The 20056-nt window shown below is 38.9% G+C and overlaps 1 protein-coding gene across 1 annotated transcript; it reads left to right on the plus strand.

Moving 5' to 3' along the window:
* The first annotated feature begins 2869 nt into the window (after nt 1-2869).
* On the plus strand, nt 2870-19438 carry LOC135195062 (juvenile hormone epoxide hydrolase 1-like). The gene is given in 11 exon segments (XM_064221420.1): nt 2870-2893; nt 3147-3329; nt 4967-5145; nt 5256-5491; nt 6385-6517; nt 7248-7450; nt 11600-11722; nt 11725-11761; nt 13221-13301; nt 14952-15056; nt 19072-19438. Coding segments are annotated over 11 exon segments (1389 nt in total). The 5' UTR covers nt 2870-2884; the 3' UTR covers nt 19172-19438.
* Nucleotides 19439-20056: the final 618 nt, after the last annotated feature.

A 20056-nucleotide genomic window follows, 5' to 3' on the forward strand; every position in this document is an offset into this window, starting at 1 on the left:
AGTGCACTTATTCTGTTGTCCGTCTCCACATCCTCCGTATTATCTTATCAATCTTGTATCTAATGTAAATATGAATGACCAATTTAATTCTAGTGATAAAAATATTTTTATCTGACAGGAGCTACTTGAAACCTGAACAGAATTTCATAGTTCCTTGAATAATTGACACAAATAATCATCAGCGTCACATCGGACCTCTTACTGCATACTACACTGTGCCATTTTCGGCCTCACACAATGTCTCGTGGTTCTTGGTTCAAATCCTTATATTGTAATATCTTCAGACACTGTCTTTTTAGCGTCTTAGTAAGACCACCCTTAGCCTAAAGGTGCGTCCACACGGTCGAAGAATGTCCGACGGACAAACAATGTTAGCATATGATTGGCGGAGCAGGATGACGTCATAAGCGTTGAAACGATGGACGTAGATCTGGCAACAAACAGTGGTACCAGATGAGGTTGTAAACCACTGTTTTTACTCTGCTCACAAGGCAAAGACCGGCAGACAATTGTTAATTGGTAACAATGGTTGTCCGTCGGACATTGTTCGACCGTGTGGACGCACCTTTAGTCCAAAAAATAATCTTTTGATAAACCAACGCTGTCTGTTCCAACATTTCTTTCAAACACTCGAGAACTGCCAGGGGTCTTGGCTGGTTCTCTTTGCTATCGCACCTCGATTTTGTGTTATCAGCCGTTTCATCTTCCATTCTGAGCACCTCGTCTTATCGGACAAACTTGCTCAAACTTTGATCTTCCAACCATTGTCATAATTACCGAATACGCGGGGACATAGGTCACATTTATTCTATGGTCCATTTGAGTTCCTCGGTGGACGAGTGACGTATGTGGCTTACGTGCTCGTCTGATTCGGTAGTTCGAAGTTCGATTCCTTCGTTCTCCCAACGAAGAATCACAGGATTATTTCTGGTGATTTAGAAATTCATTTCTCGATATAATGTGGTTTCCGTTGCTAGGTAACCAATTGGTTCCTAGTCACGTTAAAATATCAACGCCTTCGAGCCAGCCCTGAGAGAGCTGTTCATCAGCGCAGTGGTCTGGTTAAACTGAGATATACTTAATTTACGGTCCGTTTCATATACTTCTCTGTTGTGAGCTTCACACAAGGGGATATGACATTGATTGATTTACGTGCTGTAGTGCTCGTACTGCATTATTTATGTATTTACGAACTGAGAACTCCCTAACCATGTATTAAATGTGTACTTATAGATTTCCTCCTCGGCCTCACGTCGCGAATCAGATGTATCCCACCACTGACGGAATACATTTACGAGATTTCGTGTGATCTCTTCGGCACCGAGACTTAGAAGCTAAGCTGTTGCCTAAAAGCTTGTTACGGAGGTCTCCCTCTCTCTGAACATTATTTTGAAAAAATTTCCGGCGAACTCGCTGCCCAAAGGCGCCGCTGCGTGATTCTTACGTGAAATCCCATCTTTCAGGGTTTCGAAGGTTGCGATACCATAAAGAGAAACATATTCTAAATCCAATACTTATAAAAAATGAACACGTGCGGGTGTCTAGTACGAGCGAGCGTTCAAGGTGATCACTGACCAAGCAGATGGGAGAATTATCTTCGTCAGCATGATGATTTGATCTCTCTTTCAGATGTGCACCGAGTAGCCAGTATGTTTGGCAAAAAGAGAAGTTGCACGTGCCTAGCATAGCAATATCGTTCACGCCAGACTTCAGCTTTGCATAGACATACAGAATGGCTGTGCCTACTTGGCTCAAGTTCTGCCTGCTTTATAAATGCATTTGACTCCCATTTGAGAGCGCCATGCTTCGTATCCTAGTTGATTTAGGTTATTTACTTTTGATCTGTTGTATATGTGAACAATTGATTATTTACGTTTAATATGCGTAACATTATCTCTTCTGGATTTTTATATCGCTCTAATGTGAAAAAATAAATAAAGTTAAACTTACGGCTCCGTTGAAAATGTTCCACTTGATAAACAAATTGGTATTATTTTCTGGGATTTTTAAGTCTGAAAAAAATACATATGTGAAAAACCTTCTCGCTGCCATTAACGTGAATAAATAAATAGGTAAACAGTCGTAGACTACATGGGTTGATATTATTGTATTTTTTTCCTTGCAAGGTGGATTGTGGTGCACATTTTATTTGTAAAACCTTTATAAAAACAGCATAATACATATTTTAAAAAAATCTACTTTTGTAAATACAATAGACAGCGTTCAGTTTTGCAACTTCTCTATTTCAGTAGTTTTGGATGGTTTTCCCTAGAAAAACGTTATTTTTAATTGAGAATGAAAAGAAAAAGCTTTATTGAACCTTTACAAAATCACCAGGAAATCAAGAAGCTGGAGTTCACTGTGCAAGTTGCCTAAAGGTGACGAGTGTGCAGCCGAGGTAAGGAAGAGGTCATTCTGCTTTTACACACAGTCTTTGATACCACATATTGTGGTGCATATTTTGGTGGAGTGCCCTCATTTTGAAAACAAACGTAGAGCTTGTTTGCTGGCAAATAAGTCTCTTGCCGATATTTTAGGTGAAGGTGCTCAGGCAGAGCAAATTATGACATTTTTAAAAAATATTGGTCTTTTTATGAATTGTAATTTTCTCTTAATTGTTTTAGGTTTCTTGTTTGGTTTTTATGAATGAATGATTTGTATGTTAGATCGTTTGTGTGTATGTTTGTTTGTACGACAGTGACTTTTATTCTTAAAGATATATGTATATGCGCTGAATGGCCCCTCGGCTCCGGCGCTTGGCTATGTGCCAAAAATTTTATAATCTAATCTAATCTAATCTAATATATACTTTAGTACCATGGTTAGTACCTAAGCCCCTCTCTGCTTATGGCGAGACTTGGAGGAATGAGGGTAGAGGCCGTTGATGACTCAGGTAGCAGACCTGTGGGCCCCAATTAAACCACCTTTTCCATAGCTCACAGGAAAGGTTCTGGTATACGGCTCAGGAAGGGTTGTGCCACTGAAATCTATTCGCCCTGGCCGGAACTTTGGTTTTCCATACAGTTGTGCTACAAAAGACCAGTAGATTTCCTGTTTTGTTATTCATTAGCAATTGCATGTGCAGAGTCGGGGTCATTGTGGCCAGTTAATTTCATACAATGTTTATAGATGTATGTGTTTTCCAGATGGGAGTTGTCAAGTTCTTGGTCGTCAGCGTCTTGGTTGCAGGAGTGGCCTTCAAGGTGGCAGAGAAGGTGCTGGTGATACCACCAATTCCATCCATAGATCCAAACCCCTGGTGGGGCCCTGGCCCACCCCAGCCTGAAGATACTACCATTAAGCCTTTCAAGATAAAAATACCAGAGAAGGTAAGTTTACAAAGAGGAAAAAGTGAGCGTAACATTCCATCACAGTACTTTGATTTTATTTTTTGAAATTTCAGCCAGGCGTTGGTGTAGGTACTTCTTGCCATTCAGAACTTAAGGCAGTGAAAATAGGGAGTTGAAGGGGTTGGACAGCAAGATAAAGAGATAAAAGAGTAACTGAGAAAAAAGCCACAATTGCACTAAGAAGCAGCAGTGAGAGAAGTTGGACAGTAATATTCAACTTAGGGAGCGGAAATAGAGACAGAGAGATAAGCCAAAAAGTGGATGCAGTTTGGGGTTGAAGTGATGCTACAAACACACTTTAGAGAAGCCTGAAGATTAGCAGGTGTAGTAAATAGTGCAATGAAGGCACTACATCCTTACGGGGTATAGTGATTACTGTGTATAATTTTGCTTCTAAATAGTTACCAGCCTTCGGAGTATTTACACGCGCACGCACATGTATACAATACATATATATGTAGATGTATTATATACACATATGTATAATATATATACATATATATACACGTACATAAATAGTTTGCAAATTTTGCTCCTAAAACAAACCGCAAAGTTGATTAAGGGTTTAAGTCGGAAAAGGGTTTCCTGTGGGAGGGGACATCCCAGACCATGGACTGCTATGAGTAAACTGCCCACTATTCCAAATCTTACTGAGGGTTGCATGTAATGTATTGTGCATAATTTCACTTTGAAGGGGATAACTCCAAAAATGGTTGAATTTTTGGTTCACGACAAGTTTCTTTTTGGATGAGGTTGATAACCTCCAGACCTTCTCCACTCCAGTGGCAATCCGCCTTAGTTAATTCATTATGAATCACCTAATTTACTCCTTAGATTAATGGCGGCAAATGGTCTAGATACCAACCCCGCCAGGAGATGGTTTCAAACTTCTGGTACCCAACTCTTGGCAGAGGTACTCAATGGCACTTAGAGTTTCTTTTGTGAGACTCCCGTGACAGTAGTCTCATGACAACTAAACAACAGATTTCCAAACTGGTATTGAAGTCCTGAATAGGTCAGCCCCACCCATTTATCACATGCCATGCTTGAATGAAAGTCCTCCTTTGATAAGGCTGTTAAATCGCTGCTGTTTTTCTCCAAACTCTTGTATGTCGTGAGCACTCAAAGGAATCCTATAGGTTTTTGTACTGTATTTGACTTTTACAAGTCCAGGGGTCTATGATAGACAACTAACTGCCTATATCTAACCCACCATGTCTGATGAAAACCCATGTTTTTAAACATCCTAGATGAAGAGCAAATATAAATTTAACTAGAATGTACTTGGCCTTATATATTTTACAATAATCTTAATGACGCTGTTTGATACAGAATGCCACGCTTTAATATTTTCTGGGGAAGCGTAACTGTATTGCATATCATATTTGAAAGGAAATAGAATTTCTTCTGTAGTTTTCATCAGATTGCTAAAATTTATAAATAAAAAAGTGTATTTGTTTATTTATTGAATTTTAAAACTTTAAATGAAAAGCATATCATGTCTTATTGGCTCAGTGCCTGATTCTGATGCCTAAATCTTAACAGTCCCTTGAAAGAATTGTAAGGCTCGTTTCGAACATTTGGAAGCTTCTTAAAAGAAAAAATTAATCCGACAGGATGTGGAGGACTTGAAGACCCGGCTTGGACTTCCTTTAAGGCTCACGCCTCCGTTGATCGGGGCCAATTTTACTTACGGCATGAGTCAGAACACCCTCGAAGAGATAGTCACTTACTGGAAGACCAAATACAATTGGGCGGAGCGAGAGAAGAGGCTGAACCGATATCCACACTTTAAGTAGGCGTTCCTTAATTAATGTATATTACATTAATAATGATAGTCATAACAATGACATCAGTCACGTCAGTAATAATGGTAATACTACAGGTAACATTAATTTTACACAGGACACGCATAGAGGGTCTAGACATCCACTTCCTGAGAGCAAGTGCCGAAGTCGCTGAGAAAAAAGGGACGAAAGTGGTTCCTCTGTTGTTGATCCATGGCTGGCCAGGCTCCTTTGTGGAGTTTTACAGCATTTTGCCGTTGTTGACGAAGCCTCAGGAGGGTAGCAACGTCGTCTTTGAGGTCATCTGCCCCTCCATCCCGGGCTACGGATTTTCTCAGAGTTCTGCAAAGCAAGGTTTGGTCAATTCATTTTGTGATTATACATTGTAGGGTACAGTCTACTACAGTGCGCTGTGTTTGGCACACTTTAGGCGGTAGTCAATACGTTTCCAACGTCTCTTTGTAATCCCTGGCTGTCTGTCATTTAGTTTGGTTTCCTCCCACCTAGCTGTCCAGCTGTCTGGCTGAACTGCATTACCTTGTCATCAATAACAACTCCTAATTAAACATCATTTACTGAAGTTTAGTTGAAAATTTAGTATTTTCAGTAATTTATTTTCTTTATTATATTCTTACACTCATTATCCAAATTTATCACCCATAGTTGAAATTTTAGTTTGTTGAGGTAAAATGTGTTCTAGTTTTTACCTACATTATTTTCTGAAGGTGAATTTTCATCTGGGGTTCGTTTTCAAAGTTCAGGGGCTTTAATCTCCTCACGTTTTTCTTTGTTCAGTTGTTCAACTTTGCTATGATCTATCTTCGCAGCGTGCCCTCAGCCCCTAGCTACACCTTTCGTTCCCTTTACTGTACGTCCATTCATATTCTTTCTTCCATCTTACTTTCCACCCTCTCTGAACAATTGATTCCTAGTGCAACTACTTTGAGGTTTCGCTCCTGTTACACCTTGCAAACCTTTTACTGTCAATTTCCATTTCAGCTCTGAATGACCTCACTGGCCCCTAGCGCTTGGCCTTTGGGGTGGCTTCTATATTCAACTCTTTGCTCTTCAGGCGTTTATACACCTTTTTCTCTCTCTCATTGACCTCCTCTAACCTACCTATCTTATGTCGATATTGGCCTCTCGTGTAGGAAGAATCCCTTCGAGTCGGTCAGAGGAGGGATTGGAATTCAGGCTTCCTCTGTTGTCTCCGTAAACAGCTGAATAATCATGCGAATACTTTTCAGGTCTTGGACTTCTGGAAACATCGCAGATCTTTCTGAAGCTCATGAAGAGATTGGGCTATGACAAGTTCTACCTCCAGGGTGGCGACTGGGGTGCCATTATCTCCAATTTCATGGCCACAACGTACCCTGACAAGTAAGATACAGTATTACTGTACTATAACTATACAGTTCAGAAAAAAAGGTAGTTTGCTGTAAGATGAACGTGTGGTGAGACTTGAGACCTGTTTTATGTTGAAAAACTTGTTTAATGGCCTAAAGGATTTTGATACAGAAACATTGCAAGAAACGAGGGCATTGTGAATGCACCGGCAGAAGGGAAGGGAGCTTAACGAAATAGACTATAGTAGATTCACATCAACCGTGCATCTGATGTCTAGGTCAGTCCCTTACGACGCTCCTGATTGGTTGTTGATCAGCCAATCACAGGGCTGGAAACTCTGTCTCTCTCGAGAGTTCACCTAGGCAGGATGTATGTTTCACCTCTCCTGAGGGGGTACTTTTGAAAGACGTATCCCTCAGGAGAGGGGGAACATACATCCTACCTATGTAAACTCTCTCGAGAGACTGAGAGTTTCCAGCCCTGTGATTGGCTCATCAACAGCCAATCAGGAGCGCCGTAAGCGACTGCCTTAGGCATCAGATGCACGGTTGGTGTGAATCTATGATAACTAACCTAAGTTGGGTTTTATACTTTTACCTTTCCTTTCATAGTACCACAAATGTAGGGGGATGATGATTAATCAACCATTCTAATTCATTCATGAAAAGAGATATTTTACAGTTTGCATAGTTACCAACATGTTCACGCTGTGTTTCCCTCTTTACAGCTATTTATATATAAGTTCTTCGCCGTTTTTCCTCAGTATCTTGGGCGTGCACCTTAATATGGTTGCTGTGAACACGCCGGGACCAAACATCAAGTTGATTCTGGGTGCTGTCTTACCCGCGGGGATCGTAGTTGCAGAAGAGGACCAAGATAAGCTGTATCCCTTAGGAGATACCTTTTCTATGCTTGCTCGCGAGACGGGCTACTTGCACCTCCAAGCTACCAAGCCAGATACCGTCGGTAAGCCAGGAATGATTCTCAACGAAAATTTATAAACAGAAGGTCCTCCATTGTTGTTGCCAGTCATTAGAGGGAATGCCTATCTATCTATCTATCTATCTATCTATCTATCTATCTATCTATCTATCTATCTATCTATCTATCCTGTCGCGCGCGCGTGCCAGATTTCACTTAAGTACCATAAGACAAAAGAAATCGCTCAGGCGCAAATGGTTGTGTACAAGTATGATCAAACTGGACAAACTTGACCAGTATCCACATGGAATACTGCCAGCAAAACACCGAATTGTCCAATTTTAAAAGTGTGTAGCTTACTTTCGGTAATGAACTGTATGTTTAAGAGAGAGAGAGAGAGAGAGAGATCAAAACTTTTACGTAATGTAGTTTTATTGCATTATTTTCGTTTGTCAATCAATATTTACGGGTAAACTTACGCAAAGTACGAATAGGCCAGTATATACAATGGGCTAATGATGTACCGTTACTAAACCATACGTATAGTGTACCGTTCATTAAAATGGATCCATAGAAAATGGAAGGAACAAAGGAGCCTAACGAACTTGAAGTGCGCTTCTCAGTTTCTTTTTTTTTTTAAAGTTTAATTAATGTTAATCTGGTCACGTGTTTTCATTGTCTTGTTACATTTGTACATGCACAGCTTTCATATAGTGACATTAACTACATACAGTACCTTTGAATGTCCCTTGTTTGACGATAGTAGTTATTTGGTCACACTAATCCACTACGTAATAGTAACACACACCCAGAGGAAAATATATATCCATGATAAGCATATCAACCCTGCCCCATTATTATAGAATCTACCCTGACCTTGATGTGAATTTGCCTCGTTGGGTTAACATGTATTGACGTTGACATCCATGTAGCTTAATGTTCATAGGAATTCAACTAGGTGGCCGCGAGTTCTATTCTCGGCCATTCCATTGAGGGTCAGAGATGTGTATTTCTGGTGATAGAAGTTCACACTCGACGTGGTTCGGAAGTCACGTAAACCCGTTGGTCCCTTTGCTGAATAACCACTGGTTCCATGCAACGTAAAAACACCATACAAACAAACAAATATAGGAATTCTACACTTCTGGTTACCCTTCCTATGGTCAGCAATAATTTCTCTGGAGGTTTGAGCCTCCAGTCCTCTCCAGGTTCCTCTTGTGGTCATCAGAGATTACTTATAATGCCAACAAGATGATAGGTACTATCACTTCTGCTTGTCATAATCTCCTGATTTGCATCTTTATATCACGGCAGTTTCCTCTATTTTAGTATTTAACTCTTTTGCGTCACATGGTATGGCTACATCGGTCTCAGATATGGGATTCTTTTTTTACCATAACAGTGTCTTGGCTTTGAGCCTGTATCATATGGTCAATTCTGACTCAGCCCCAGAATACTTTTTTTTTTTTTTTTTTTTTTTTTCAAGCACCCTTTCTGGGTTATCGATGTAGCATATGAATGTACTTGGTAGGCTATTTTTTCTTTGCAGATCTTCATGTACAAGGCTTGGGTGCCTATGTCATGCCTAGTCTTTTATTAATTTTAAGCTAAATCTGGTTCCCAAATCCTGTTTATATTTTTGGCATATAGTGGATATTGAAAAAGAAACCCACAAAATTACTGTGTATAACGTGTTTACTTACAAGTATTTACATTTTATTTTACTCAACACTCGAGTACTTTCAGGCCCTATCTGTGGCCCTTTTTTCAAGTGATGTGTAGGTTGTCAGCCAGGGTCAAGATGTATTTTTCATTCTAAGCTGTATAAGTTACTCATCCTCACTCTGCTGAAGGGACTTCCCTAGTGTTCGTTCTTTTCTTGATATTGATAGAAGCCTCCGCACTTTGCATTCCTCTTCCCATTTTCTTTTGTAGTAGGTAAAGCCTCACCTCATTTGTTCTTGACAGCACATTAATGATGGCCATCACCTTTTTGTTTTTCTGTACATGTTTTGTAAGTATTCCGTTGCCCTCATATCTTACTGCTGACATTGCCCACGTATTGATTGCCTTTATTGGTTTGACCATTGAGCTTGGACTGTAGACAGTATTGTCGTAATTATTATTATTTTTTCTTTGCCTATCTCAGTAATCCTATTCAACTGGGTGGTATTTATAGCTTGGGGTTCCGGTTTACATCCTTCCCCCGTAGGAGGCCATCACTTTTCTCACTGTGTGTGCTGTTTCTAATAGCACGTTCTTATGCAGGAGTCCTGGAGCTACTTTTGCATCTAGTTTTCCAGGTTCCTTTTCAGCGATTTTGGGATCGTGCCTAGTGTTCCTATGATATGGGTACAATTTCCACTGGCATATCCCATATCCTTCTTATTTCTATTTTCAGGTCTTGATACTTATCAAATTTTTCTTTCTTTCTCATCTACTCTGGTGTCCCATGGTATCTGTTCTGATACCATAGTCCCAGAGGATCTTTGGCAGATCGTTTTCTATCTTTCCCTCAGGTTGGTTCATACCATTTATTACTGTAAGCTAGCTTGTGTTTCTTCCACAGGCTCCAATGGAGGGCTTTAGCAATCGAATCATGCATCGTTTTGAACTGGTTCTGTGCAAGCGCTGGACATTCGCTTGCTATGTGGTTTATGGTCTCGTCTTTCATAAAGCACTTCCTGCGTATGGGTGAGGTGTTTTTTCCATCTATCATTCTTTGGACATGTATGGTTCTTAGGGCTTGGTCTTGTGCCGCTGTTAGCATTCTGTTTCGTTTTTGAGTTTTTCCCTCTGTAGCCATTGCCATGTTTCGTTGCTGACTTGTTCTTTAGTCTGTCTCATGTACTGTCGGTGCATTGGTTTGGTGTGACGTTCATCTATTCTGTTTTTATTCCTCCTGTCTCTTTATATTTCTGGGTCTTCATCTATTTTCATCAGTCCTTCCCATGCACTCCTTAGCCGCTCGCCAATTCACTGGTTCTCAGGTATTGCCCCAGTTCTCTGCTCTCGATGTTGATGCAGTCCTTAATGCTTAGTAGACCTCTCCCTCCATCCTTTCGTGTTATGTTTAGTCTGTCTGTATTTGCTCATGGGTATAGTGCTTTTTGTATTGTCATGTGTTTCCTAGTATTCTGTTGTATCGTTGTATACTGCGGAGTTCAGCCTTGGTCCACTCCACTACTCCCGCGCTGTATCTGATTACTGGGGTACTGCCCATGTGTTTATGGTTTTCATCTTGATTCCGGTGTTGAGTTTTGACTTGAGTATCGCCATAAGTCTCTGCATGTCTTCTTTCCTGATTATATCCTTCATCTCTTGGTGTTTTATATCTCCTTCTATTATTCCCAGGTATTTGTATCCTGTCTCGTCTGTGTTTGATTCTGTTCCCGTCGGGTAGCTTTATTCCTTCAGTCCATTTCACTTTCCCTTTTTGTATGTTGACCAAGGCGCACTTTTCTGTTACAGACTCCATCCTGATATCCCCAGATACAATCCTTACAGTTTGGATTAGAGTATCTATTTCCTTGATGGTCTTAGCATACAGCTTGATGTTGTCCATGAACATCAGATGATTAATTCTGTTGCCTCCTTTCTTGATTTGGTACACAGCATTCATCTGCACTTTTGTCATGGGAATAATGGCTGCTACGAAAAATAGTAGTGACAGTGAGTCGCTTTGAAAGATTCCTCTCCCATGTTAATCTCTTTTAGTCTTATCCCAGAACTAGTAAGTACTGTATTCCAGTTGTGTATTGTATATTTTTAGGAAGCTGATGGTGTTTTCCTGTGTCCCATATATTTTCATTCTATTAGCCACGTGCGGTACCATGTCGAAGGCATTCTTTAGTCAATACATGCCATGCTTAGGTTTGTTCTCCTTCTCTTACTATTCTTCATTACCTTTTTGTCTATCAGGAGCTGGTCTTTTGTGCCTCTGTTCTTCCTTCTGCAGCCTTTCTGTTGGTAGGGGATGGTGTTTGTATTTAGGTAGTTATATAGCCTTTCATCGATGATACTTGATAGTAACTTCCACATTATTGGTAGGCAGGTAATAGGCCTGCAGTTACTTGCTATATTTTCCTCGTTCTCTCTGTACTAAGGATGTTCTCTCTATGGTAATTCATTTGAGTGCTTATTAATATTATTATTAGATAAAATATTGTTGTTTAATTGTTGTTTTTACAACAGGTGCAGCCCTCAACCAAAGTCCCGTTGGCCTAGCCTCTTACATCCTTGAGAAATTTAGTACCTGGACCCATCAGAACAATCCCCATTTACCTGATGGAGGACTGTTGCAGAAAGACTTCCCATTCCATTGGATGAATTACTGGATAACATCTGCGTTTACTGGTAAGTTTGAGGAATGGAAGAATGAAATGGCCTTTTCACATAAGATAGAATTTCCTGTGCTATTTTTTTTTCATCTCACATCTCGTTATCCTCAACATATTGGCCTGTATTAAAGCCTACTTACCATTTGCGTTTCACCGTCCTTGAACAGATTTACCCTTCCTTGATAGTACACTGAAGCTTAGTTTCTTATGCTTATCTATACATTAACTTATTTATTTGCATTCTTTCAGTGGTAATTGTTATTGATATCAGTCTCGTCATTTGTAATGAATTTTATTTAGTCATGTTATTTCAAGACTATATACCATACATTATATACAGTATATAAAGTATATTAGTTTCCTTATAAATCTAACAACAAAGTTCTTTTCCTGTGCTGGTTTACTCACTTATTGTTGGATTCAAGTAAGGGTCTGGTGTCTAGTCTGAAGGCTACAGCATATGGCTTGCAATCTCTTTCACCTAACTTGTTGCTTAGTACAACTCTTACATGCCTGGCCAAAGTCCCTTGCAGGGATGTACTTGGCCAAAGGTTCTGTCACCCTAAGAAAAGTTCTAGGCTGCTTGAAAGGGGCATCTCTTGGTGTGATTCTATTGTAATAACTGGTTCGAAGCCTCTTGTATAATGTGACAGAGTCCCGCTTTTTCAACGTCTGTCCCGCTTTTTTGAAAAGTTAGCAACGTGTCCCCCACCCTTTTTTTTTTATATACTTTTGTGAGTTTTGTCCCACTTTTTTGTGCTACAAAGAACAAAACGGTCCCCATTTTAACGGAATAGTACTGATATCTTGTTTAATTTGGCCATTTCACTAGCTGGCAACTTCTATCGTCTTCTGCGACTGCTACGATACTTAAGGAAGTGAATTAAAAGAATATTATAGACTGTAAAGTGTACGATGGTAGTTTGTGTGTGTGTATACATACACACACACACACATATATATATATATATACATACATAATATATATATCTATATATATTATATATATTTTTATTTTATATATATATATATAGATATATATATATATATATATATATATATATATATATATATATATATATATGAAATGTCCCGATTTTACAGAATAAAAATCTGGTCACATTACTCTTGTACCTTGGTCAAGTCTTCGATATTTGGCCTAAACACTTGGCACCTGATCTCATTCTTTAGTATCGCCCTAACAGTATATACTATTGCTTAGGTAAAGACTGATAATTCATCTAAATCTGCAGTATACACTTAGGTTATAGATTTTAGTACCTGCCTCAAAGAAGAAGAAGAAGAAAAAAAAAAAACCGCTCCAGATCTCGGCACCTTACTTAAGCGTTTCACTCAACGAGTGGTGTCAGAGGTTGGCCAAATGGACTACGTAGTTTCAGGCATTGCCTGGTCTGAAAGCCCCTTTCTTGTAAAACGTATTGAGAGACATTCATTCCTTTTTCCTTCCACGATAGGTTTACGGGAAGTATAACAAGCAGCATGCGGTACTACGCTGAAAACTTCGGTCGGATGTCTGAAACCTTCCTCATGGACAGGTAAGCTCGTGGTCAAGTTAGAACATTTTGTCTGTATTTCCTGTTACCTGCATTAAGATCTATAGAGAATTTGACCATATATATATTAATAATATTGTAGGTGTATCTGATTTAAAGTGTTTTTCGCTAAGATCTACCCTCATACTAAAATGAAATATATTTAACAAAATTATCTGTGCATCTAAATGTTTTGTTACATCTATAGGTGGCATCCACAACTTTATTTTTTTATTCTTTTTAGAATGTAGGTTTTATCATATTGTATCATATACATAAAATAGAAATTGAGTACGTATGCTGCAATATTCATTCATATAATAAAAAAAAACTAGTAATATATAAACTAATGATGTCGTTTACGATTTTAAGTAGCTTCACGAAACACCCGATGCTTTTTCTGTTACATTTCACTGTAATATTCATCAAAACTATCAGCGCTCAGTTTACTCCTTAGTGGGCAAAACTTTTTTGAATATTCAAGATGAATCAGATAGGTGTTGGTGGGAGGGAAACTTGAAATGTTATCATCATTGAAATGCTTGTTAGATGTGCTGTGAATACTATGGATTGTGATATTCAGTGATAATATAAGATTTATTGCTATGATTAGCCTCAAATAACTAGATTTCTTTTATTTGATGATGTTGATGGATTACCCAATCGAGCACTCACCTACTTTCAGATTTAAATATTTCTACATAATTAGGGAACATTTTAGCCTTGCTTTGTTTTCATTCCAAGATTTTTCTTCTGATATGACAATTAAGCCCTTTAAAAAATTCCATGTAAAGTCAATTTAAAACAGAGAACCACTTTTCTTTATTTGCTATTGCTTGTCTTATTGGGTCTATCATTTAGTATACTACCGTACTGCAGTTATAAAGAAATACATGTACATACACATTATTCCTTATGGCAGTAACTTATGTGAACGTATTCAATCAGTGGGGATAAGCAGTCTTTTTGTTTAGCAATATATAACATTTCCAAGTTCCTTCGATTGCCTATGGTATGTACCACCAGTACTTACTGCTTAGTATATCAGTTTATTTTGGTTTAATGAATATATTTTAAATTGCTCCAATTCATATCTGTAATGTTGGAAATCAACACACTTATTGCACAAACTTCTATAAAGATTAATGCTAAACTTTAAAGGCAAACCAGTGGGTCCGACATCCACGATACCCCTCTACCAATCAATTGTGCAACGCCAGGTATACATATGTGGAATGTCATTATACATGTACAGTACGTAGAAACACGTTTAGTTCATTTACTGGAAGACATTTTACATATCTTATGTCCTTATCAGTCATACTAACTATATAGTCAGTATGATAGTATATTTCAAATTACGGCAAAAGGAAGGCAGTGTAAAAAAGGTACTTTACTAAGGCAATAAGATGTTAGGCAGTTAAGGTATTAAAAAATATATTAGAACTTAAATATACAGCACACAATTTAGTGGAATCTCTGTTACAAATATACTAAATGCTGGTTTGAGTTTCTCAATGTAGAGAGATTGAAAGGGAAAGAAATTTATACATTAATGTACAGACATACACACATATATAAACAGTGTTAGAATGTACAATATGTTCATTCTGCATACTACAATTGATACTAATTTCGATGCTCACCTTGCAGGATACCATGCGATGTCCCAGCTGGCATAGCAGTTTTCCCTCAGGAGCTCCTTAACCAACCAAAGAATTTCATTGCTCATAAGTTCCATGACATCGTCACTTACACGTAAGATTTATGCCATTCGTGTTGTCTCCAGTCTGTGATGTCTGACACTGATCAGTTTCACGTTTCCTATCACAGTGACCTGGTTTATTTTGCTTTCACAGTGACTATGTGTGATCCTGCTTAGTATTACTCTCACTACCTGATCCAGTGGGTTTCACTTTCACTATGAGCCTGTTAAATCACTGTTTGGTCACGTGAGTTTCAGTTTCACTAAATCTGATTTTGTTTCATTCACGTTCACTACTTCTGATCCTGTTTATTTTACTTTTACTATATCTGATTGTTTTTGAGTTTTCTGCTTCCTTGCAGTTGAGCCAGTTTATTTCACTTCTGCTCTGCTCTGTTATATTTGTTCTCTGTCGTTGCATTGGATTTGGTTCGTTTATTTTTTTACTGAATCTGATCCTGTTTGTTTTATTTTCACTGTTCTCTATTCATATATGCACTTTATTGTATGTCTGTCTGATCCTGTTTGTTTTGCTGCCTGTTATCCAGTTTATCCACCTCTTAATATCTGACTCAGTTTGTTTCTTTCTCAGTATGCGTTACAAAATGAGACCAAAAAAGGCGAGCCTTATGATAGATTTTTAGTACGTATTTTATAAGAAATTTTTTTATGTGACAGAAATTTTATAGTATAATCTGTAGATAAAAAAAAGTTGATATATATGTGCTAATTCATAAGATGAAAACTGGCTCTGTGGATTCTTCTCTTAATGGAATAATATAGTACCTTTAGTTTCCAATGAATCCACTGCATATTGATGCTGCTCAAAGAAAATATAATCAAGAACAATAACAACTTCTAAACTATCACAAACACGACCTGCAATTTACCTATACTATATCATGTATTGGACACAGACAGTGATGGTGTGGATGAGTACTAAGTGTTAGATAAGTTTTGGTTACATCCTGTAAGGGTTAGCTCAGTAAGTACAGACGCTCTTCTACTTACGAATGAGGTATGTTGTGAATGGCTGTTCGTAAGTTCCTTTTGTTCGTAAGTCCAACTTCGCATATGCAAAGTCAGTAAGTACAGCACTATTCATGTTTTTTTCATACTAAAACCCAATATCAGTAATGTTACACTGTAAATGTAAAATAGATGTACAGGCAGTCCCCGGGTCATGGCAGGGTTCTATTCCCTGCAGTGCGCTGTAAACTGAAAATCGTCTAAACCCGAATCATCATAATTATAATGGGAATAGATAGCAACAGTGCTGTAAGTACAGGTTACAGCACTGTAAAGCAGGTTAACAGTGCCATGAGGCAAGCGCCTTAAGTCCGGAACGACTTAACCCGAACCTGAAGTAACCCGGGGACTGCCCGTACAGTTTTCTTACCTGTGAAACTAGTGTCGTGGGCTTGTCGTGATGGATGATGAGAGGGGGAGGGCAATGTGGATTTAATATAGGGATGGCGGGTCACTGTCTTCTTTGTTTTCACTTTCTTCGACAACGATTTCTTCATCACTTTCCTCTCCATTTGGGGAGTCATTGGAGGTGAGGAGGTTCTTAAAGTTGAAGGCGCTGGGGAGGCTCTTGAGGTTGAAGGCACTGGTTTAAAGGATTTGGAAGAGAAAACCCCTCGGCCATCAGTTTTGCTTCAAACTTCTGCATGGGAACAAGTTTTTCTTCTTCATGTTCTATGGTATTTTGCTGTTCTTCCAGTTGCATCAAATCCCCATTTGTCAACTCCTCTGTCCCATAGGGGGTTAGTGCCGTCATGCACCTCATTCGGTGCAATGTAGGCATTCCTTAAGATTCTTTGCAGCGTCCCTTCGACCCCTAGCTGCAACTACTTTCATTCCTTCTACTTGTACCTCCCTTCATATTCTCTTTCTTCCATCTTACTGTTCACCCTCTCCTAACAATTGTTTCATAATGCAACTGCGAGGTTTTCCTCCTGTAACACCTTTCAAACTTTTTACTGTCAATTTCCGTTTCAGTGCTGAATGGCTTTAGTTGCCCCAGTGCTTGGCATAATGCCAAAAATCTATATAAATCAAATCAATCAACTCTGAATGACTGTCAAACGACTCTTGAAAGTCAGCTTCCCCTATGTCAAGGGTCAACTTTTCACTCATGTCAATGAGACTGTTAACGCTTCTCTTTTCTTCCTCCTCTTGATTAAACCCTCTGAAGTCCTTTACAAAATGTGGGCATAAGGCCTTCCATACTCCATTCATGTTGGTCTCACTTACCTCATGCCATGCAGCACCAATGTTCTTTACACTGTTGTAAATGTTGTAACCCTTCCAGAAGTCACATAAGATCACATCTGCCTCATTTATCTCCTTTAACGGTTGCATATACCTACATACGACTGTTACGTCCTGACCCCATTGGCTGAATGAGTGAAGTTGTGTTAGGTGGTAAATAAACAACTTGAACATCTAGGTGGAAGTCATCTAAGTGTGGTGGGTGACCAGGGATATTGTTCAAAATTAAGAGAATGTAAGTGGAATGTTATTCTCTCTGCAGTACAGCTTGACTTCGGGGATAAAGTGATGGAAACACCGGTCCTCAAATACAGGAAGAGTCACCTAGGCATTTTCTTATAGGCCATTGAGTTCTTGGGTAGAGAACTTTTTGTGATATTTTTCATTGCCCGTGGATTTGCTGCCTGATACATGAGGAGAGTTTTCAGCTTTATGTCTCCCGAACAATTGCCACCTAGCAGTAACGTTAGCCTATCCTTTGTGGCCTTAAATCCTGGCATCGTCTTCTCTTCATGGCTGATGTACGGTCTGTCTGGCATTTTTTTTTTCCAGAAATGGCCTGTCTTGTCTATATTAAAAATTTGCTGAAGGGTATAACCTCCCTTATCTGTGCCTTCCTTGAGCGTCTTGGGAAATTTATCGGCTGCTGCTTTGTTGGTACTCGCGGTCTCACCGCTTTTGGACACGTGAAGCAAGATGGCCCTTTTTTTAGAAGCGATGAAACCATTCATGACTTGCAGCGAATGTTTCATCTTTAGCACTTAAGCCAGCCTTAGCATTCAAGTCATTGAAAATGTTTTTAGCCTTTTCCTGAATCAGCATGACGCTAAGCGGTACAGACCTTTGTGTCTGGTGTTCCATTCAGATACCCAGAAGTTTTTCCATTTCTTTTACCTCCCTCCCCCTTCCCCTACCTATAAATCATTGTTGATTGACTGCATCGGCACAGCACTTTTCACGTGCTCCATAATTTTGTCTTTGTTCTTCTAAATTGTGCCGATGGTCGAGTGAATCATCTTATAAGGTGCGCTATGTCAACCATTTTTTCACTACTTTCTATGTTCTTTATTATAGCAACTTTACTTCCATTTTCATCAGTGGCCTTGCGCTTACCATTAGCCATGATATATTAATGGATACAGTAAATATTTCACGAAGAACACACGAATGAATCGCAGCACAGAAGGTGAAATCTTAGCACTAGCATAGGTACAGAGAAATAGGGTGCAGAGTGGTGTCAGCTATGGTGCTGTCCAGCGTGGGTGATGCAGAAATTGTAACTAAGTCGAGGGAGGCCACCAGGCGCTCGCAACAAAATTTGGGTTTAGGTTAGCGGTCCAGACCTCTTCAAACAAAAATTCGATTTATGAGAATGGATGTTCGTACCTTTGAAAATTCGTAAATTGAGAGGTCGCAGGTAGAGGATTGTCTGTAAAGTTTGTTATGCAAGACAAGTTTAAAGTTATGCTAGGTTGGAATATGCAAAGCTACGTTAAGCTATTTGTGGTTGTATAAGGTTATGTCCTTTCAAAGGTTTTAAAAAGTAATGATGGAAAGCTGGGGGCTGATTGAAATATTTCTGGTTATGTAAAGTGAAATAACTCATATATGAAAAGGTGTTTTAGTTTAGGCTAGTATATATAAAGGTATGTTGGGTACTAGTAATCTGTGGCTAGCATACGGTGATGGCAGTTTCTTCCCGTTTACTGCCCAACTGTTGAATTTTTCTTTCATGTTTTCCCTGACTTGCAGTTTAGTTACGTACGTCAAGTTCTTCGTATGTCATTTCAGAGATCAACCTGCTGGAGGCCACTTTGCTGCCATGGAACGTCCTCAGTTGCTGTCTGCCGATATACACAAGTTTGTTTCGGCTGTTGAGAAGAGGAGATGAAGGCAATGCAGTTTTCAACAGCAAGAAGCAAAGAAGTAAAATGATAAGTTGTGTTCACAGATTAATGATATTTAATGAAAGGTAGTTGGAGAAGTAAGACTTTTTTTTATAATTAAATGTAAATGGAATAGTTTTTAGGGAATAATCTTCTTGAGGTAAAAGTGATTTTTGTCAGTATTATTACAGAAATAATAACTAGTGTGAATTATGAATGGAGAAATAAAATTCATCACATAGCAAAACATTTGCCGAAAGAGTCCAAGAGTCCGGGGGACTTTCATTTTTAACCTTATTGGAGTATTGTTATAGTTGATAACAAGCCAGGTGAAGCTATGTAACTTACCTTGAAAGTTATTTAACGCAGTAGAATATGTGTATGTAAAAACTGAAAAAGATTTCATAGGTTTTTCATGAGGCTGAGCGTTGTGAGATGTGGTAGAGTATTTACTTTATCTGATCCTCTCTGTAGGGGGCTAGTGTCATCAGTGCACCTCACGCAGTGTACTGTAGGCATTACTCAAGGTTCTTTGCAGCGTCCCTTGGGTCCATAGCTGCAACCCCATTTATTCCATTTACTGTACCTCCGTTCATGTTCTTCTTCCATCTTACTTTCCAACCTCTCTTAACAATTGTTTCATAATGCGACCTCGAGGGTCTCCTCCTGTTATATCTTTAAAACTTCCTTTACTTTCAGTTTCCCTTTCAGCACTGAATGACCTCACAGGTCCCAGGGCTTGGCCTTCGACCTAAATCTTATGTGCCAACTTAATACGGAATATATTATCAGAGGCCGCTACAGCCTCCTGAGCAGAAAAAATCCATGTCTTACAAAACTTTGCTGTATAAATATATAAATATATATATATATATATATACATATATATA

Source organism: Macrobrachium nipponense, chromosome 15 (genome assembly GCF_015104395.2).
Source record: "Macrobrachium nipponense isolate FS-2020 chromosome 15, ASM1510439v2, whole genome shotgun sequence".
In the NCBI taxonomy this organism is placed as follows: Eukaryota; Metazoa; Arthropoda; class Malacostraca; order Decapoda; family Palaemonidae; genus Macrobrachium; species Macrobrachium nipponense.